General features: G+C 55.4%; 2 protein-coding genes and 1 pseudogene across 2 annotated transcripts in view; 1 reads left to right on the top strand and 2 right to left on the bottom strand.

Annotated features, from left to right (window-relative positions):
* Window positions 1–2,169, bottom strand: part of MEGF6 (multiple EGF like domains 6) — a 116,871-nt gene extending 114,702 nt beyond the window's left edge. Inside the window, exon 1 of the mRNA XM_032758699.2 lies at window positions 2,024–2,169. Coding sequence (XP_032614590.1) covers window positions 2,024–2,154 — 131 coding nt within the window. The 5' untranslated portion in view covers window positions 2,155–2,169. The remainder of the gene's footprint in view (window positions 1–2,023) is intronic.
* Window positions 2,170–13,868: 11,699 nt separating this feature from the next.
* LOC116813762 (uncharacterized) lies at window positions 13,869–15,336 on the bottom strand (annotated as a pseudogene).
* Window positions 15,337–15,578: 242 nt separating this feature from the next.
* Window positions 15,579–20,613, top strand: TPRG1L (tumor protein p63 regulated 1 like). Its single transcript, XM_032758701.2, has 5 exons — window positions 15,579–15,849; window positions 16,018–16,109; window positions 16,306–16,482; window positions 18,018–18,171; window positions 18,917–20,613. The coding sequence occupies exons 1-5, from the start codon at window positions 15,649–15,651 to the stop codon at window positions 19,109–19,111; spliced, it is 819 nt and encodes a 272-aa protein (XP_032614592.1). The 5' UTR covers window positions 15,579–15,648; the 3' UTR covers window positions 19,112–20,613.
* Window positions 20,614–20,783: the final 170 nt, after the last annotated feature.

Consider the following 20,783-nt stretch of genomic DNA (forward strand, 5'->3'; position numbering starts at 1 on the left):
TGGGGAGAACAGGATCAGCAGGGACTGAGCACTCTCTGGGATCTGGCCTGCTCCTCTGGGGTAAGGGAGCCAAGAGCGCCCTTGCCCCACCCCTGTACCAGAGCCCACAGCTTCCTCCTCCTTTTGCTCCACAGAGTGAGCCTCAGAACAGGCCCTGCACTCCACAGCCCAGTGGGGACCTCTCCAGGATCCAGCTCAGGGTCCCCGCACTCACTCAGCCCGCCAACTTCGGCCCACGGCAGCCTGGCTGCATGTCCAGGCACATGCCAGGTGTTTACAGGACAACAGGCCTGTGGAAGGCATGCCTGCCACCGTCACAGAACTCAGACTCTCGCTGGTGGACAATCTGTGAGCAGAGGCCCCCAGTGGATATGCCTGCAGCCAAGAAGATAAACCAGGGGCACAGGCCCCCAGCGCAGCCACCGCCACTTACTGCAGCCAGGGAGGCTCCCCAGGAGAAAAGCAGGATGTGAAGGACAGAGAAGGGAGAGGAGGGGAGGTTTGGAGAAAGGATGAGCAAAGAGAGCCAACTCTGCTGCAACCCATTTCCACCATTTCAAATGGCTTTGCCCCAGGGTCACGAAGGGCCTCCCGAGCCCAGGTGCAGAGGCAGAACACAGGAAGCAGACCCTCCACTCCTCTCCTGGAGACCCCAGCAAGTCTGAATCCAGCAGGGGGCCCAGGAAGGTCGCCGACAGTTTCCACAGTGCACTGGTGGCAGAGGCCCCTCACAAGAGCAGGGACATCCGAGCAGAGACAGTGGGACATCCGCCTCCGCCCAGCAGCAGCCCACCCCTGCGACTCTGGGGAGCCTATGCCCCTGGAAGCCCCTGGCTGGTCCCAGGAGGAGGTGGCTGAGCAGCAAAGGCCACTGTGCTGTCCCCTCTGAGCCTGCAGCTCTCCTCAGACAAAGGCATTGGAATCACAAGAAAGAGGAATGTCCCGCCGTCATGTGGAGTCAGGACTAGGGCCGTTCACACTGCGGATGCCAAGGCCCCCAACCCAGGGACAGCACGGCTTTGAAAAGGCCTCTACTTCTTGGAGTAAAGCCAGACCCAGGGTGGGGTCTTGGGAGCTTGGACCCCCTCCCCTCCACCAGCTAGACGTGGCAGCTTCTCCTGTCAGTCCCCAGCCAGCTGCAGCTCGGTCCTACATAGCCAGGTTTGTGGCAGGCCCTTGAGCACCAGGCCCTGCGGGGGAGTGCTGGACACGAACAGCCTGAGGGCCCCTCTGCGGCCCCTGGACGGGGAGGCTGTCAGACAGGAGGCCTTCACCTGGGCCTGGCCCTCGCCCACCCGCCCCTGCTCAGCAAGGCCAGGCAGTGCTGGGTGGGGGCGCCAGCGACTCCCCTGCTCCTTCTCCTCCTCCTCCACTGCCGCACCAGTTTTCCTTTGAGGCCAACACAAGGATTGATTTGCTGTTCAACAGAGACGGCTAAACGGCCCATTGGGGAATCATCTTTCAAAATTAAATTCATCTCGGCTGGCTCCCTGACCCTCTCTTCCTGCCCATTCTGGCACTAAATTCCTTCTCCAACAGCCCAAAGCACACGTGTTTACCACACAGACAAACTCCATGTAGCTCCCCCATCTGGGCAGGGCTCACCCCTGCGAAGGCCCCCAGACCCCAGGAGACCGGCTTTGGAGGGAAGCGGGAACAGACGGCTTCCTCTCTGCCTTCTCCCAGCCGGGCTCTGGGGCCAGACCCTGCCCGGAAAGGGGCCCAGATTCCTCACCGCTTTCCAAGTACAGTATCTGCCTGAGCCTGCAGGACCCACATCACGGAGCAAAAGAAGGGGAGAGTGGGAGAGGGGGAGGGGACACAGCGAGGGGCCCTGCCACAGAAGGGCCCCAGACTCGACCCTGGAGCCCTGTGTCTCAGCCACCTCCTCCCCAGTTAACGCAAACAGCCCATTGTTCTGGAGCCCCAGGGACAAAGCCTCGGAGCTCCGTCCACCACGGGCCTCCAGAGGCCCCGGGGTCTCTGGACGACCCGCCGAGCCCTCCCAGCTCCTGCTACTTACATGCTGGGCTGCAGCGGGAGCAGGGGCCGCGGCGGAACTCTGGTGCCCATGGGCACGGCGGGGAGCAGCAGCAGCACCAGCGCCAGGGCCACCGCGCGCCCTGCTGCCCTCGCCTCTTCAAGGAACGACATCGTGCGCGCCGGTGCCTCCTCCGCTCCCTGGCTCACAGGCGGCCCCAGCGGCTCCCCGGGGCCTCCGCCTCCACGTGCGCCATAGGACGCAGCCACAGGTGCCCGCGCCGGGTCCGCGGAGCCCAAGGTCGCTGCAGGTGCGGAGCCTCCCGGCTTCCCGCCCGCGCCCGAAGTGGCACCGCGGAGACCTGATCGCCGGGTCCACCCTACAGACACTCGCCCCAGCGCGGTGAGCACAGTGCCCTGGGCCCAGAGCCTGGAAGACCGCCACGCCCCCGGCCCGCCCCCAGCCCGGACCCCAGTCCCGACCCGCCCCGGCTCGCCCACCCCGTGCGCCCTCGGCCCCGCCCCTTCCCCCTCCCCATCTCCCACCCCACCAGCGCCCCGCCCCCGGCACGGCCCCTGGACTTGCCCGGATCCTTCACCCCAGCCCAGGCTCCTGCTTCCAGCCCCGCCCATAGCCCCTCCCCGCTCCGGTCCCGGCCCCGCCCACAGCCTCCCCGCGTTCCGCCCCAGACCCCCGCGGGGCTGGCGCAGCCCCTTTGCGCTCCCTGCTCATCTCTGGCGGAAAGTCCAAGTCCTAACCGACTCCAGTGACCAATCCAGGAGGGGCCGGGCGCCAGGGGGCCACACCCCGCAAAGGCAGCTCTCTGGGGTCCCGGACCCCAGACCTCGACCTCAGGAGACAGCCCTCCGCCTCCCTGACTTCTCAAGTCCCACGGGGAAGCCAGCCTCGGCTTGTCCTGCCCGTGGACGCTCCGTCTACCTTCGCCCTGACACCTCACCCCCTTCCCGCAGGGCAGGGGTCGGGGAAGGGCTTGAGGAGGGCGTGGCCAGCCTCTGCAGCCCGCGTGCACCCTGGACGCCCCTGCTTCGGGGACCGGCACTGTTGGTTCCTAACCACCTTCTGGGCATCCCCGTTCCTCTTTCTGTGCTGCGTGTTCTTGGACAGTGGCCTGGAGTGGGTAGGCGCGGGGTCCCAGCAGCCACAGACAGGAGGAGGCGCTAACTTCTAGGGTGCCCATGGGCACAGAGACACTGTCTAGGGTGCTAACTTCTAGGGTGCCCATGGGCACAGAGGCACTGTCTAGGGTGAGGCTTCTGCGAAGGAAGATTCACTTGTCTCCTTTGAACCCTGGTTTTGGTTTGAAATTGACTGACTCCAGGGGCCAGGACCAGGTAGTCTCAGGGATGGAGATGGAGTCTCTGGGGTCAGATCTACCAGACATACAGGAGAGTCTCTTTTCGAATAGCAGAGGAAGGTGCAATCTGGGTGGGACCAGATGGGGGCCAGGTGTGGCCCCCTCGTTAGCCACACAAAGAGCCAGGCATGCCGGTCCCTGCTAGAGAGGTGCGCTGGCCAACAGCTCAGCCATTGAAGCCTGGCCAGGCCCTGTTCCTTGGAACCTTCCCCCTCCAAGGCTACGTGTGGTCTGGGGGAGGCACTTCTAATAGGGAGCACTGGAGGGAGCCCTGGCTGGGAGGGGCTTGGGAAGGGAGCACCCCCTGACTGTCCCGATAGGAGGGACAACAGTACCCCCCAAGACAAACAGGCTGTCTTGCCTCCACACCACCTGAAGGCTACAGTCTTCTGGGGGTGGGTGGCCGTCTGGCCAGCCTCGCTGTCACCCCAGCTTTACAGAAGGGGAGACCTAGGTCACTGGAGGGGGAGCACCCCAAATTACCCAGCTTGTGAACTGCAGATCCGGGAACTGAACATAGGGGTCTGGCTCTGGGGAGCTTCGCCTAACCCTGTAATCTGCTGCTTATAAACAACAACAACAAACATTGACAGGCACAAAATAGCCAGGAATCCCCAAGAGGTGAGCTAGTTCACTGTCTTCTAAAACCCCAACTACCAGTTGGTGCCCCCATTGCTGATGCTCCAAACACTGCCTAGTCCGTCCTACGGGGCTCTCAATTCTGCCTCTCACCCAGCGCCACTGACCACCCTTCCCGGGATCTCAGCTGCAGGGGCTGCCCCAAGCCTGGGTTTGGGGGCTACTTTCCTCCTGGTCTCCCAAGAGCCTGTACCCAAGAAAACCTCCCCAGTGCCCCATTTCTGTGCTGGGCCCTGTCCTTGGGTGGAGATGCAAGCCCGTGAGTGTCTCCCCCACCCTGAGAGCTGTGGAATGGCTTCCCCATCTTTACATCTGATCCCTGCTGTTTGAGAGCTGGCGTGGCACACATGGGTGGTCAACAAGTGTGTGTCAAGTGAATGAATTAACACCTTGAAAAAGTTTACCAGCTTCTCTGCTGAATTCCAGCCGGCCCTGGGAAGGGGTTGGAGGAGGATGTTTGAGAACATTCTCCAGCTTATCAGAGGAAGAAGGAAAGAATTTGGGTGGATCCTGTGGGTTCGAAAGGAGGTCTCTGGGCAGGGGAGGGTTCAGGTTTCGAGCAGCCTGAAACGTATAAAATGAGGGGCCCTCTGGAAGAAAAATCATATAAAAGTAAGTTATTTTACAAAAATACTCGACCTCATGTGTGCATTTCTAGGGCCCTGAAGCATGACCTCTGCTGGCCCTGCAGAACCCTGCCGCTATGCACTCCCCTGTCCCAGGCACTGTGTTGAGCAGCTGGGGGAAGAGTCCTGGGCAGGCCCCAGGTGGGGAGGCAGGCAGGAAGGGGACATGTCCTTCCTGCTGGAAATCCCTGTGGTCAGGACACCTGCTGCACCTTCCCAGGCTGTGCATAGCTTTTTCCCACGCCATTCAGGGTGATGGGGGCAATCCACTGGGGAGGTCTGTGGTCTTCCCCCACTGCGTTCGCTCGTCCCTAGACAGAACTCTCATTCTCAGGCACAGCAGGGAGCTCACTTCTCTGACAGGCAGGCCCCTGAGGCTGTCTGTGCCCCTACATCTCACCCCCTCCACCCAAAGCCCAGGTCCTCTGCCCAGCCTGGTACTGGAGGGCATGGGTGTCACTCAGACATGTGACCGTCTCAGTCCCAAAGTGTGTCTTCCTGCCCACAAGACAGCCGAGCGCCAAAGAGGGTGCCTAGACTTGATATGTGAAAACAGGCATCAGCCTGGCTTGTGTGTTTAATACACTTCTATATGCAGATTGAACTTATGGTAGAGAAGGTTTCTTTTGTAGCAAAAAATAAACTACGCAGAGCACAGTAAATATTCTCCAAGAATGATCTTTGTCCATTTTCATAATAAAGTGACAGTCTGTGGGACAGTTACTGCAAACATTTTCCCAGTCCGTAGTTTTGGTTTTAATATGGTTACTGAGGTTGTCAGACTATATAAGCTTCGAATTTCATGTACGCAGTTTTTTCTCTGCAGTTCCCTCCATTGCTTAGAAGTAAGCACTAAGCTTAGAAGGTTCACTGATGTTTATTCTTTTTTGTCGCTTCCATTGCATTTATGTATTTATTTCCCTCAGCATTTATTCTGCTGTCCGCTGTGAAGGAGGAATCTCCCTGGTTAGCCAGTGGTTCAGGCACCATCAGCCAGCCCAGCTCCTTCCACTCATTCGAGGCAGCTTCTTCATCCTGAACTCATCACAAACAGACTCTGTCTCTGGGTATTTCCACTGGGTCTTAACTCAGCCCCAGACAGTTTTACCTCTTTGCCCTGCGTTCCCAGGATGAGACAGAAGGGCCTGCCATGTTGATTCTCATGACAGCTTATTGGGAGCTTGTCTAAACAACAGCACAGCCAGTACCCCCCCACTACTCTCATCTTTCCCCTGAAAAGTATACTGGTAATTCCCATCCGTCATTCTTCCAGATGAATTTTGGAGTCACTTTGCCCAGTCCCTTCAAAGTTGCGTTGGACTTCTCATTGCAGTTGCCTTAAATGTATGCATGGAGAAAAATGGACATTTTCAGAGTCATCAAACTTTGGGAAGGGCAGGGATCGCAGCAGGGGGTGCACTTTCTGACTCCCGAGGAGGCAAAGGAAAGGGCGGCTGCAGAGACTGGTGCGGGGCACTGCCCCCGGTGCAGAGCGCAGGTATTAGAACCCACTGGTCCCGTGGCTGGACCCACTGGCCTCCCTCTGGTCCTCTTTCCAAGTGGGGGCTTCCCATGGCTTCAGAGACCCGTTGGGTTACAGCTGCAGCTCAGGCCTCAGCTCCCAGACCAAGTTCCATCCTAAACACCTTTCAGGAAATCGTAGCCAAACATCCCAATTCCACTGTTAGGTTTGCCAACTCCACTTAGGAAGTACAGACCCGATGAGTCATCACAGCCCTGCGTGTTCTTGGGAAGGCACCAGGTGGGAAGCAAGCCGAATGGAGGTCTATATTAGACCCCAAATGTAGATGCCCGCACCCAGGCCTGCAAGAGGGCCCTGAGCCACGGCACCTGGCATGGAAGCCCGGGTGTGGGCCCCACCCACCTGGTCCCAGCCTCCCCACCCCCCGCCCTATCCAGGGGGCTCAGCCCTCCCGCTTCTCCCCTCTTTATCCCACCTGCCCTCGAATGCCTCAGGCCTGGTGGGGCACCCAGGCCACCACTCCTGGGTTACACGCAGAATTGGGCTTGGCTCAGAGCCTCTCCCCAACAGACAGGAGGAGTGGACAGGCTTCCATTTCTTCCATTTTTAAATCTGGCAAACAATTCCTCTAGCTTGCCTGAAAAGCATTACCAAAAGACACTACCTTTCCATGTTTTTGTCTCATTCTCTGCTGGAAATAATAAAAACAGCCTTTGGATGGAGGAGAAATAACGGAGGGAGAAAGAAGAATCAAACCACCAGCTCAGTGGATAACTCAAGGCGCTAATTTCCAAAGCAAACTGCTCCCCATGTCCGGTCCGCAGGCTGGTGGTTGCACGCTCCTTCCCTGCAGCCTGACTTTAATCCTTCCAGAGCTGAGAGTCCCACAGAGACAAATGCAAAACATCCCTGAAAGCTCCCTGAACGAACATTTCTGTCAATCCAAAAAAATAATCCAGCGTCTTTTCTGAATTTTCACAGACATTTCTCCTGACAGGAGAGAGAGCAAAGTCATTGATGCTAAAGGCGTTTTCTGACCCTCAGATGCAAGGCGCCCACAGCAGTCCTCACCTCAGTACCAACGACTGCCCCGTACCGCACCGGTCTGTGCCAGCACCCCCACTGTGAGACGACCACAAAATCCAGCAAAATCCAGCATGTGCAGGTGATGGCCAGAGACGGGCGTGAGAGACGGGGTGGGAGGCTCTCCAGATAGCAAAGGATCACACCAGAAAACCTGCACCAAATATGTCACTGAGTCTCTGGCCAGCCTTTGGGTAGCTGACTCTGAATTCATTTCTAAGCCTCTGAATTTGCCCCAAAAGAGAAAGTAAAGTGAAAAGATCCATCTGTGGCATACCTAAGGTGGGCTGTGTGATGTGTACCCAAGCATAGCGGGGGAGAATGGGAATCCCAGAGCAGATGGCCTGGTCAGAACCCCCCTGTCCCAACTGCCACCTGGCCGGGATGTCTTCCTTCCTGGTTCTGTGCCTGTGTCCTCCTGAGTGACAACGGAGACAGCAGAGGGGCAGCCTCCAGTTCCGGTTCCTGCTCAGCGTTTGAACCATGGTACCAGCAAGCACAGCTGCTGTTCTTAGGACCAGACAGTGGCCAGACACATAGGCCTGGGCTGCGGCGTGCAGGCTTCCCCGTCTACACTCCGCTCCCGCCATCCCTCCCTCTAACCCTCCCACCCCAGACACACAGGCCTGGGCTGCGCCATGCAGGCCCCCACAACTGCCCGCCCTCCCACCCCCGGCTCCTGCCATCCCTCCCTCCAACCTCGGGGGCAGCATCAGGATGGAGCTAGGTCTGGAAATATGAAGGTGTTTTGGACCAGGCGCTGACACTCAGATGGAAAACTGCACCTACTCCCACCACCATGGTAGCAGCTCAGGACACAGCCTAGTGGGTTGAAGAGTGGCCTCCAAAGACACCGGCCCACGTCCTCCCCTGCCACCGGCTCCTGTGAATGTGACCTGATTTGAAAACAGGGTGTTGCCCCATGTTCTCACTTATGAGTGGGAGCTGAATGATGAGAACACATGGACACATGTGGGGAACAGCACTCGCTGGGGCCTGTGGAGGGGCGGTGGGGAGGGAGAGCATCAGGAAGAAGAGCTAATGGATGCTGGGCTGAATAACCAGGTGACGGCTGACCTGTGCAGCAAACCAGCACGGCACACATTTACCTATGTCACAAACCTGCACATCCTGCACATGGACCCCTGAACTTAAAACAAAATTTGAAGAAAAAATAAATTAAACTGGGAAAGAAAAAAAGGTGTTTGCAGATATAATCAAGTCAAGGATCTCCGGATGAGAGCATCTTGGATTTTCCCGACAGGCTGTAAATCCTCGGACAGGTATCCTTGTAAGAGAAAGCGAGGGAGATTTGAGACAGAGCCACAGGGAGAGCGCAGCGTGAAGAGACCACGGCGATGTGTCCACAAGCCAAGGGGAACCAGGGATTGCTGGAGCTGCCAGAGGCTGGGAGAGAGACAGGCCGGCCCGGCCCTCAGCCACTTGTTACAGCACTGCAGGAAACTCCTGAGTGAGGCACCTCAGGCCCTGTCCCTGGGGAGCCCCCAGCCCAGAGAGGAGAGGGGCCTCCACAGCAGATGCTGCCCTGCCCTGCCCTGGGGCAGCGACACCCTGCAGGCCCCTGGCCCCGGCCACCTTAGCAGCACCTACACGCAGGAACAGACAGAGGCTCCCCCATCACCCCGGCGCCATCCCCAGCAAGGCCGAGCCTGGGAGGCAGGGCGCTCTGCTGTCCAGCAGGGTTCGTGCAGTGGAGCCCTCGCATTTCTCAAGGTCAGAGTGGTGTGGGCCCCACCCTGCCTGCCGCACTGACCAGAACCAGAACCGACACACGGTCCCCAGCAACATTCTGTTTAAGACCTTCTGGCCCCCAAGTTAACCTGAAGTCTCCCAGCCTCCTCGTGGGTCCCACTCACCCAAAGGAAGCCCACCCCTCGAGACCAGGCCTTCCCACTGGATCCACGGCAGAGAGACCACCTAGGGACCCTGGGCCCCACACGGCGAGGGGTAGGTGGGAAGCAGTGCAAAACCATCCTCCTGCTGGGGTGCAGGGGTGGAGGAAATTACCATCAACGCGACTCAGCCTTTGAGAACTGCACAAGAATGACACCCCTGCTACTTCCCCGCAGCCTGCTCTTGATCCTCAAACCCATCTGAAAGGCCCCTTCCCCGCCTGCAGGGAGAGGCATTTATTTGTGGAAGTTGCTTCTGCTTCTGTCATGACTTGCCAAAGAGTAAGGGCTGTGTCTGCAAGACACCACCTGAGTGCTCACGACTGCCCCAAGCACTGCCGACCCTCGCACACAGCCCTGGGACCTGCCAAGCCCCAGCCCTGGCTCCATGGAGAACGGAGAGGCTGAGGAACATTCCTCCGCCCAAAGTGCATCCCCCAAAGCCCAGCTGTCTCTGGAAGCCAAGGACCCTGCCTGCGGGAAGAGCTTCCAGGCTGCGCACTGACCTCCAGCCTGGGGGCGCTGGTGCAGGCACCTAGAGGACCCCACCCTTGGGCTGCCCTTTGGCACATGGCCCCCTGACTCCCACATCCATCAGAGAATGAGGGCAAAGGCAAGACCCACTGATTTTGTAAAATGCAAAACCATAACATGTGGAAATTAAGATAAAAACCCACACTTCCCAGCTGAGATTTCCAGTGGCAGGAAGATAAATAATGACTTCATCTAGGGCTTGAATACACACCCAGCACGAAGCTGTGCCCTCTGATTGGAAGGCCTTGCATGGGTGATGCTGCCACCTGCTGACAGAAATGGAAATAGCTTCTTCAAAGCCCCAAGAAATAGACAAACTCAGAGGCTCCCCTCCCGGGACCTCACAGCCACACCCCAATCACGAACCATCTTCCCTGCCCCACGACCAGTGTGTGTGGACAGAGCAGCCATCCGGCTGGACGTTCTAACATGCACATGTGTGACACATCATTACATGTGTCCCCCAGAAAGGCACAGTCTAGTCTTAACCCCAGTGCCTGTGATATGACTGGTATGGTTTGGCTGCATGCCCCCACCCAAATCTCATCTCAAATTGTAATTCCCCACGTGTCGAGAGAGGGGCCTGGTGGGAAGATATTGGATCATGGCGGCAGATTTCTCTCTTGCTGTTCTTGTGATAGTGAGTTCTCAGGAGATCTGATGGTTTAAATGTGTGGCACTTCCCGCCCCCACCCCACCCCTGCCGCCATGCTTCCCCTTCATCTTCCACCATGACTGTAAGTTTGCTGAGGCCTCCCCAGCCAGGTGTAACTGTGAGTCAATTGAACCTCTTTCCTTTATAAATTACCCAGGCTCAGGTAGTTCTTTATAGCAGTGTGAAAATGGACTAATACAGAAAATTGGTAGCAGGATAGTGGGGCACTGATATTAAGATACCTGAAAATGTGGAGGTGACTTTGGAACTGGGTAATGGGCAGAGGTTGGAACAGTTTGGAGGGCTCAGAAAACAGGAAGATGTGGGAAAGTTTGGAACTTCCTAGAGACTTGTTGAATGGTTCTGACCGAAATGCTGATAGTGATACGGACGATGTCCAGGCTGATGTGGTCTCAGACGAAGATAAGGAACTTACTGGAAACTGGAGCAAAGCTATACTTTAGCAAAGAGACTAGGAGTATTTTGTCCCTGCCCTAGAGATCCGTGGAACTTTGAATTTGAGAGAGATGATTTAGGGTATCTGGCAGAAGAAATTTCTAAGCAGCAAAGCATTTGAGATGTGAGCTGGCTTTTTCTGAAAGCATACAGTCATGTGCGTTCACAAGGAGATGATCTGAAACTGGAACTTATGTTTAAAAGCAAAGCAGGACATAAAAGTTTGGAAAATTTGCCACCTGACTATGTGGTAGAAAACCCATTGTCTGGGGAGAAATTCAAGCCATCAGCTGTAGAAATGTCTCCAGGATGTTTCAGAGAGCTTCACGGCAGACCCTCCCATCACAGGCCCAGAGGCCTTGGAGGCAAAATCAGCTCCAGTCAGGGCCAAAAGGGGTCAAGGTACAGCCCAGGCGGAGCCCGTAGGTGTGCAGAAGACCAGAGTTGAACTTTGGGAGACTCTGCCTAGATTTCAGAGGATGTATGGAAACGCCTGGAAGTCCAGGCTGAAGTCTGCTGCAGGGGCAGAGCCCTCATGGAGAACCTCTGCTAGGGCAATGCAGAGGGGAAATGTGGGGTGGGAGCCTCCACACACAGAGTCCCCACTGGGGCACTTGTAGGGACCAGCCCTACAGGGTCAGTGGGTCTTTCTCCCCGTGTGCAGAGATGAGAGATCAGGGCAGGGTAAGGAGTGTGAGCCATCTCCAATGATAGGTAAGGTCACATGAGTCACATGTCCACTGGACAGGGGGCCCTTCCCTGGTTGGCAGTTGAGGCAGAGAGAGAGAGAGAGAGGAGAAACAGCTTACACCATTATTTCTGTATTTCAGAGACTTTTAATACTTTCACTAATTTTGCTACTGCTATCTAGAAGGCAGAGCCAGGTGTACAGGATGGAACATGAAAGTTGACTAGGAGTGTGACCACTGAAGCACAGCATCACAGGGAGACGGTTAGGCCTCCCGATAACTGCGGGCAGGCCTGACTGGTGTCAGGCCCTCCACAAGAGGTGGAGGAGTAGAGTCTTCTCTAAACTTCCCCGGGGAAAGGGAGACTCCCTTTCCTGGTCTGCTAAGTAGCGAATGCTTTTCCTTGGCACTGACGCTACCGCTAGACCATGGTCCGCTTGGTAACGGGAGTCTTCCCAGATGCTGGTGTTGCCGCTAGACCAAGGAGCCCTCTGGTGGCTCTGTCCTGGCATAACAGAAGGCTCACACTTGTCTTCTGGTCACTTCTCACCATGTCCCCTCAGCTCCCATCTCTGTACGGCCTGGTTTTCCCTAGGTTATGATTGTAGAGCAAAGATTATTATAATATTGGAATAAAGAGCAATTACTACAAACTAATGATTAATGATATTTATATATAATCATATCTATGATCTATATCTAGTATAACTCTGGTTATTTTATATATTTTATTACACTGGAACAGCTTGTGCCCTTGGTCTCTTGCCTCAGCACCAGGGTGGCTTATCGCCCACAGGCACTGACTAGTGGAGCTGTGAGAAGGGGGACACTGTCCTCCAGACCCCAGAATGGTAGATCTACCAACAGCTTGCACCCTGCGCCTGGAAAAGCTGCAGGCACTCAGGGGCAGAGCTTCCCAAGGCCTTGGAGGCCCACCCCTTGCATCAGTATGGCCCTGGATGTGAGACATGCAGTCAAAGGAGATTATTTGGGAGCTTTAAGATATGACTGCCCCACTGGATTTTGGACTTGCATGAGGCCTTTAGCCCCTTTGTTTTGGCCAATGTCTCCCTTTTGGAATGGGACCATTTACCCAGTGCCAGTACCTCCATTGTATCTCGGAAGTAACTAACTTGTTTTTGATTTTACAGGTTCATAGGCAGAAGGGACTTGGTCTCAGATGACACTTTGGACTGTGGACTTTTGAGTTAATGCTGAAATAAGACTTTGGGGGACTGTTGGGAAGGCATGATTGGTTTTGAAATGTAAAAAGGACATGAGATTTAGGAGGGGCCAGGGGTAGAATGATATGGTTTAGCTGTGTCCCCACCCAAATCTCATCTCAAATTGTAATCCCCACATGTCGAGGGAGGGACCTGGTGGGAGGTGACTGGAGCATGGGGGTGATTTCCCCCATGCTGTTCTTGTCACAGTTCTCAAAAGAAGTGAGGCACATCCCGCTACCCCCACCGCCATGTAAGACGTGCCTTGCTTCCCCTTTGCCTTCCGCCATGATTGTAAGTTTCCTGAGCTCTCCCCAGTCATGTGTAACTGTGAGTCAATGAAACCTCTTTTCTTTATAAATTAGCCAGCTTCAGGTAAGTTCTTCGTATTAATAGCAGTGGGAAAACAAACAAACACAGTGACCTTATTTGGTCAAAGATGCTGATGATCGACTAAAGATGAGGTCACTAGGGTGGTCCCTAATCCAACAGGGATCTTGCAGAAGAGACTCACCAGGAGAAGGTCGTGTGAAGATGGAGGCAGGGATGGGAGCAGTGCATGAGCAAGCCCAGGACACCAAGGAGGCCTGGCAGAGCAACGCATGTGTCAACCCTCAGGGCTGCAGAGGGAGCATGGCCCTGCCCACCCCTTGATTTTGGACCTCTGGCCTCCAGAGCTATGAGGAAACACGTTTCTGTTGTTTTTAAAACAGTTGTTTTTAAAACCAGTTTGTGATGCATTGTGGTGCATTGTGACAGAAGCCCCAGGAAACTCATCCATACTGAGTGAAATTTGTTTATTGTTTAAAACACAGTCCCTCCATCATCTATCCCTCCTGTCATTTCTGGGATTTATAGACATCCAAGTCACTCCCCATATCCACAGAAGGCTCAGGCACCTGGTTCAGAATCCTCATTGTCCTGCCAGCTCCCGCCAGCAGTCTGCAGCCTCGGCCCCAGCCAGTGTCACTTCATCCCATTCCCTGGGCATCTGGTTCCAGGACCACAGCTCCATCCTTGGCGTCGTCCAGAACTTGCTCCTGCCTCTCTCTCTCATTTTCCCTCTCTCTCTCTGCCATTCTCTCCCTCTCTTTCTCATTCTCCCTTCTCCTCCCTCTTTCTCCCTCCCTCTCTCTGGAATCTCTGGTTCCAGTTGCCCATCGCTGACCATAGCTTGCAGCTATCCAGGTATTTCTCATCTACATCTACTCAGCTCCCTCCCGGCCTCTGTTCTTCCTCCCTCAGGGGTATTTTCCCACTCACCAGCGCCTGTTGGATCCGCGGCCATTTCTAACCGGACTGAATACTTGGACCTCAAGGTCCCCGCTGGTGAGGTAGCTGGGAGACACTCGTCCGTAGGTCCCTCTGGCCGGTCTTGCTGGGCGTGCTAAGAACACATTGCCCTGAGCACTCTTTTCTGGGCCATTTCTCAGGCCTGCGCTTGCAGTGGGCACCCTTGCCGGTGAGCCAGCCTCCCTCTGCGACAAAGACCACACTGGTCCACAGGCTCCAGGGTCCTGTTTTGTAGCGCACTCGCTGTGGTGCAACATGCGTCTAGGCACACCAGCGTCGCCCGTTTCCTGATGTAGTCTTTCCTCTCTGACTCGGGGTTATTGCGTCTTTCTGCCAGCGCCCATGCAACTTTGGCAGGCTGGCCTGTCTGCTGGCAAGTGGGGCAGAATCCCTGCACTCCACCATTCTTGGGCAAACACTCCCTCTAGGATCTTGGCCTCCCTTTTCTCCCTGGTCTTTGACCACCGCTACCCAGCAAACTCCTCTATCTAGACCAGCAAGCATTGGTTTCTTCTACTCCGCCAGCTGCCGCGTGGGAGGCGCCACTGCAAACTTCCCTGGGGTCTCCCAGCTGCTCAGAGATCCCCATGCCCTTCCCTGATCAGCTCCCTGCCCGTTTCTCATCCCGGCGATTCTAAACCGTCCATCTTTACCAATGCTCCGCTCCATCCCCACTCCCTGACTGAAGTAAACAGATGTACCCTGAACTCCTCATTCTCCCCCCCATCTCACTCTCCTCGCCTGTGTGCACCCCGCCTCGTGTGTCTTCCTCACCTCCGAGCAGAGGGATGTGTCCTCCTGCCCGAAGCCTCCTGGCTCCTGGACTCTGCGCCTCCTTCCCGAAGCCTCCACTAGATTGCGGGTCAGTTCATCGCCCCCCTCCACACGCGCTGGGGGCACCTCCGGGAGCTGGGGCTAGCGCAGGGCACACACACGTTCCACCTCGAACTGCGAGCGCTGACCGGGATCTCTGGGCAGCCCTCTCTGTGTGCACTGGCTTGCTGAAGGCTCGCGACAGCCTGGGCCTGGGCGCGCATTCCAGCACTTTCTACCCTCCCGCTTCAGAGTGCATTGCTCTGTGGATCCGTCACGAATAAGCCGTGTGTGAAGAACGCCAGGTCCCGACAGGAGATTGCTGCCCGGCTTGCGAACTCCCCTACGGTGCACCACGGCCGCCGCCCCGCATCCTCCAACCTCAGCTCCGGGGCACCGCGACCCTCCGTGCAGTGCGAGCCCCCGATGCGCGCGCGCCCCCACCTGCGCTCCAAAAGGCCGAAGGGGGCATCCCACTTGCAGGGCGGGTCATCCGCTTTCCCCGCGGGCCAAGGGGCTCCAAGACTCCCAGCCCCTCCTTCCCAGCCGCTCCGCGACACCCTGGCAACCGGCTTCGGCCCCGCCCCTTCTCTTTGTGTAAACAGGAAGTGAGGCTGCGCGTGACGGTCGCTTCCGGCGCGGCGAGGGGCGGGAGCGATTGTGAACGGCAGCGGGGCGGAGCCAATCGCGGAAAACGGCAGGAGGAGAGCCAATCCTGAGTGTCGGCGGACGCGGGAAGGGGCGGAGCAAGAAGCGGGGCCGGCAAGGCAGAGCCAATCGCGGCGGTCCGCGGGGCGGGGCCGGGGGCGCGGCCGGGTGGTAGCGGTGGCTGCGGCGACGGCGGTCGCGTCGGCGTCAGGGTTGGGGTCGGTAAGGGGTGCGGCGATGCTGCAACTGCGGGACTCAGTGGACTCGGCCGGCACGAGCCCCACGGCGGTGCTGGCGGCCGGCGAGGAGGTGGGGGCAGGCGGTGGCCCGGGCGGGGGGCGGCCGGGGGCAGGGACGCCGCTGCGCCAGACACTCTGGCCTCTCAGCATCCACGACCCCACGCGCCGCGCCCGCGTCAAGGAGTACTTCGTGTTCCGGGTGAGGCGGGGGTTGGGGCCAGGGCCAGGGCCAGGGCCGGGGCCGGGGCCGAGGGCGCGGGGAGGGATGGGGGCGGGTGGGGTCGGAGGCGGGCGCTGGGCGGTCCCGCAGGGAACGACCTGTGACCTGTGATCTTTGCCCCCGTCCCCCACCCCGCAACCCGCCCAGCCCGGCAGCATCGAGCAGGCAGTGGAGGAGATCCGCGTGGTGGTGCGGCCCGTGGAGGACGGCGAGATCCAGGGAGTGTGGCTGCTTACCGAGTAAGCCGGGGCTGCGCTCTCCTCTGTGGGGGGACTCGCCCCAAGCCGCCGCGCAGCACCTTGCGAGGACTTCCCGGGGTGCTTGTGCCACGCTCAGGCGCCCCGCGCCGCCCCTGCTGCCCTTCCAGGCGGGCTGGCCTTGGCTAAGTCGAGACAGCGGCGTCCAGTGTGGACTGAGCCCCTCCTCTGCCTACAGGGTGGATCACTGGAACAATGAGAAGGAGCGGCTGGTGCTGGTCACGGAGCAGTCCCTGCTTATCTGTAAATACGACTTCATCAGTCTCCAGTGCCAGCAGGTGGTCCGGATCGCGCTCAACGCAGTAGACACCATCTCCTACGGAGAATTCCAGTTTCCCCCTAAATCGCTCAACAAGTAAGTCTGTTCAGAGTCCAGTATCACTGGACCTAAGCGCCAGAGTGGACCTTACAGTTCAGCCCTTTTAAATCAGCCCCCCAAGTGGTGTGTCTTCTCTGTCATTATCTATAAGCATAAAGGCTCCAGCTCCAAATATCAATGGGCTGTTCCTTAAAAAGAAGCGACTTCTGGGCAATTGAGTGCATTAAAAGGAATTCTGGCACAGAAGTTAGCTATTAGGCTTGTAGTAAAAAGACTTACATGAGTTCAAGATGCATTGAAGTAGAGCCCAATGTGTTAAAAAGGAACTTGGATTGTCTTCAGGAAAAGGCCAAACTCTGCATTTTTTCTCCAGCCAGGGACAGATTGCATGACACATCAAGTCTTGTTCTGGCTAATTTTTTAAAGAGAAAAGGAGGGTTCCATTTTAATTTATAGATACCACTAAAAGTTAGACAAATTTGGAAATATTTAATGACCAGCTTTCGGGAGTTGATCTTTTTGCTGTAGGATAATTTTCTGACATGTGAGGAACCTCGACATTACTACAGTCAGCTAAGCTGTAGAACTTAGATTTTTGATGGAGAGGTTTGGATGGGGGATTCAGGAAGCTAAAATAAAATTTTAACCAACATTTAAGTTACATTTTTTTCTTCTTTTGGGTAACCAATCTATAATTATTCCCTTTTTTTTTTTTTTTTGATAGATTCCTCTGTAACCAGGAGCTAGGCTTAAGTGATCCTCTCACCTCAGCCTCCCAAGTAGCTAGGACTACAGGTGTGCGCCACCACGCCCAGCTAATTTTTGTATTTTTTGTAGAGATGGGGTTTTGCTAGGTTGCCCAGGCTGGTCTCAAACTCCTAGGCTCAAGAGATCTGCCCATCTTGGCCTCCCAAAGTGCTGGGATTATAGACGTCAGCCACTGTGCCCAGCTAGTATTCCTGTTTATTAATTTTTAATCATGTAAAGATTACCAAAATAATACATTTAATAACCAAAATATATTTAATTTGTCATATTTATACATACAGTATTTAAAGCAATTGTTAGTGGAGATTGGCGTTACTATTAAAAACCACAAGCTGGCTAGGCGCGGTGGCTCACGCCTGTAATCCCAGCACCTTGGGAGGCTGAGGCGGGCAGATCACCTGAGGTCAGGAGTTTGAGACCAGCCTGACCAACATGGAGAAACCCCGTCTCTACTAAAAATACAAAATTAGCTGGGCATGGTGGTGCATGCCTGTAATCCCAGCTACTCGGGAGGCTGAGGTGGGAGAATTGCTTAAACCCAGGAGGCAGAGGATGCAGTCAGCCAAGATCAGGCTACTACACTCCAGCCTGGGCAACAAGAGCAAAACTCTATCTCAAAAAATGAAAATAAATAAAAATAAAAACCGCAAGCCATTTTCCATTGTGATATGTTATAGGTCTTTTTTGTAAACGTGAAAGTGCTTTTTGCTATCATATTCTCCAAACTGATGAGACTGTCAGATTGTCCGTGAGAGCACTGTGGTCTGCCATGCTAAGTCTGGCTATTTCTTCTGACTTTTCAGGCGAGAAGGTTTTGGGATTCGAATTCAGTGGGACAAGCAAAGTCGTCCTTCCTTCATAAACAGATGGAATCCCTGGTCTACCAACGTGCCCTATGCCACTTTCACAGAACACCCGATGGCTGGCGCAGATGAGAAGACAGCATCTCTGTGCCAGGTAAGAAGACAGGCACGTAACAGCCGCACCCCCCGCAGTGACAGAAACACCCCCCACAGTCACGGAGACACTTCAGGTCTGCACTGTCCGGCGGCCACGCGGAGCTGCTGAGCACTTGAGACGTGGCTAGGAACAGTGAGAGAGGAAACTCATTTTAGAGTTGATTTCCTAAGTTTTCAGAAATTCTGGTTAATTTATGTTAAAGTAGCCCCATGTGGCCAGTGGCTGCTGGTTAGCGTAGCTCCATAATGTGGCCTCCTGATGGTGATCTGGGTAGAGAAGGGCCCCAACTGGGCTTCAGAGAGTGGCAGCAGACCCAGCCGTGCCAGATGACCAGTGCGGATGCGCACCAGGAGAGGAGGCCTCGGGGCTGGGGTTAGAGCAGAGCCCAGAGCCTGGCGGGGTCCTGCACTTCCCCAGCTGTGTGCCTCAGCCTGGTTACTGACCTGGTAGGTTGGGTGGGGGCAAAGCCACTCAGCCCTGTATGCAGGAAGGGTTCTGCAGGTGCTGGCTGCCATTGGCCACAGGAGAGCATGGTGGTAAGTTCCACACACCTAGAGAGCTCCGTGGGGACGAGAGTTGAGGGACCCCCAGGATGTGGCAGAGGCAGCCCTTTCAAGTGAACGGACGAAGAGATAGGTGGCATTTAGAGGGATTTAAGTGTCTCAGAATGCTAATTTTTTCAAGTAATAGATGCTCTTATCTTGCCTGACAGTTAAAGCTCCATGTTTTTCTCTCTTTAAAGTTGGAAAGCTTCAAGGCTCTGTTAATCCAAGCTGTCAAAAAAGCCCAAAAAGAAAGCCCTTTGCCAGGACAGACGAATGGCGTGCTGATCCTGGAGCGCCCCCTGCTCATCGAGACCTACGTGGGACTCATGTCCTTCATTAACAACGAGGCGAAACTGGGCTACTCCATGACCAGGGGCAAAATAGGCTTTTAGCCGCTGCGTTCTGGGAGCCCCTCCCCCTCCCCAGAAGGCCAAGGGATGTGGGGCTGGGGGACCAGGAGGCCTGGCAGTCTTCATGCTGCCCTGCTGCTGCTGGAAAGATGGGGGTCTTTTACCTTTAGGGATCTCAGCACAATTAGAATAGTAAAGTGAATTCTATCTATTTAATTGGATATTGGACTCTGCTCATATAAGCTACAGACAAAAGCCAAAAGACTCACTGTCCCTGTGCTGCTGGTATTTTATTCTCTGTAACTTCAGTTCTGGTGTTTTCCTCGAGTATCTACTTGGCTTCTCGTGGTTTTTCCCACCCTAGCTGCCCCAGCACGCGGGACCCATAGCACGTCCCTTAGCGCTTGCATAGGTTGCTGAAAATGGAGGCACCTGGTATCTCGAGTGCCTGCAGTTGCAAGTATGTTTACACTTGGTGTCCAATTTTGTATTTTACAATGTAATCCATTTTTACTTCAGCTCATCCAAAAGCAGCCAGCAGACCTGTTGATTGAGACCGATCTGCGCCTGTGGGCCCCTTGGTGACCCGCTGCTCTTTTGGAAATGGGTGACCTGACGTGACACTTTTTCCACAATTAACCCAAGTTGTGTTAATACTTCAGGTCTGTTTCCCAGACCCAGAAAGCTTTACAGAAAATCATTTTAAGACAATTTATTAATTTGAGAAAGTCACCTTGACAGTTCTTTGCACACAAGTTTTACAACTCTCTGGATTCTGAGTTTGTATTGTATTCATATTTAAAAGGGAATTGGGTAGTTTGCTTTTTGAATGATGCACTTTAAAACAAGGAACCATATCAGGCCAGCACGGTGGCTCATGCCTGTAATCCCAGCATTTTGGGAGGCTCAGGCAGACAGATTGCTGTAGCTCAGAAGTTGCAGAGCAGTCTGGGCAACACGGTGAAACCCCATCTCTACCAAATAGACAAAAAGCAGCCGGGCGTGGTGGCACATCTGTGGTCTCAGCTACTCAAGGCTGAGCCAGGAGGATCGCTTGAGCCCAGGAGGCGGAGGTTGCAGTGAGCTGAGATGGCGCCACTGACTACACTCCAGCCCGGGCGACAGAGCGAGACTCCGTCTATCAGATCCTTATGAAGCAGCTGATGCCGGCCTTGGTTTCTACAGCTCCAGCGTAGACTCAGGTCTTCATCCAAGTCTCGCACTAAACATGTCCAGGCTTCGATGTGCCTGGAGGATTTCCCCACAGGGACCCATGCACCTCCCTGTATCTGCACAGCTTGCTCATGTGGCTGGAAGCGCTGTTGATAAGCTTCGCGCGCTGGCTCACCAGCTCTTTGTCTCTAGGACTTGTAGCTTTAAGCAAACGGTGTGGCGTGGGTTGAGTGTGGCCACCTGCAGGATGCACAGGGCTGCCTCAGAAGCTGGCTGGGGACTCCAGCCTCTGTTCATAAAGACATTAAGAAGTGGATGGATGTTGTTCCTTTTTTGAAGTTGTTATTAAAGTAGGTGCAACAACCAAGAAAGTGTCTCTTCTCTCTTTGAAAGCCTGCCCCATCTCTGCCGGCTGTGTGCACCTGTGGGCCTGTTCTGCCTGTACCGTGAGGACTGCCTCACAGCAGTGCCGAGTATGGTTCTCTGCAGAAAGATCACGATACGCAACAACCTAGGTTTGCAACCCTGATCCCCCAACCTG

The sequence above is a fragment of the Hylobates moloch genome, unplaced genomic scaffold (genome assembly GCF_009828535.3).
Source record: "Hylobates moloch isolate HMO894 unplaced genomic scaffold, HMol_V3 SCAFFOLD_9, whole genome shotgun sequence".
Taxonomy (NCBI): domain Eukaryota; kingdom Metazoa; phylum Chordata; class Mammalia; order Primates; family Hylobatidae; genus Hylobates; species Hylobates moloch.

What these genes read in the sequence shown, in the direction of transcription:
- TPRG1L (XM_032758701.2), top strand. Translation starts at nt 15,649, where the DNA reads ATGCTGCAACTGCGGGACTCAGTGGACTCGGCCGGCACGAGCCCCACG. An exon ending in AGGAGTACTTCGTGTTCCGG is followed by an intron (nt 15,850 to 16,017) that starts GTGAGGCGGGGG and finishes CAACCCGCCCAG; the next exon opens with CCCGGCAGCATCGAGCAGGC. An exon ending in AGACAGCATCTCTGTGCCAG is followed by an intron (nt 18,172 to 18,916) that starts GTAAGAAGACAG and finishes CTCTCTTTAAAG; the next exon opens with TTGGAAAGCTTCAAGGCTCT.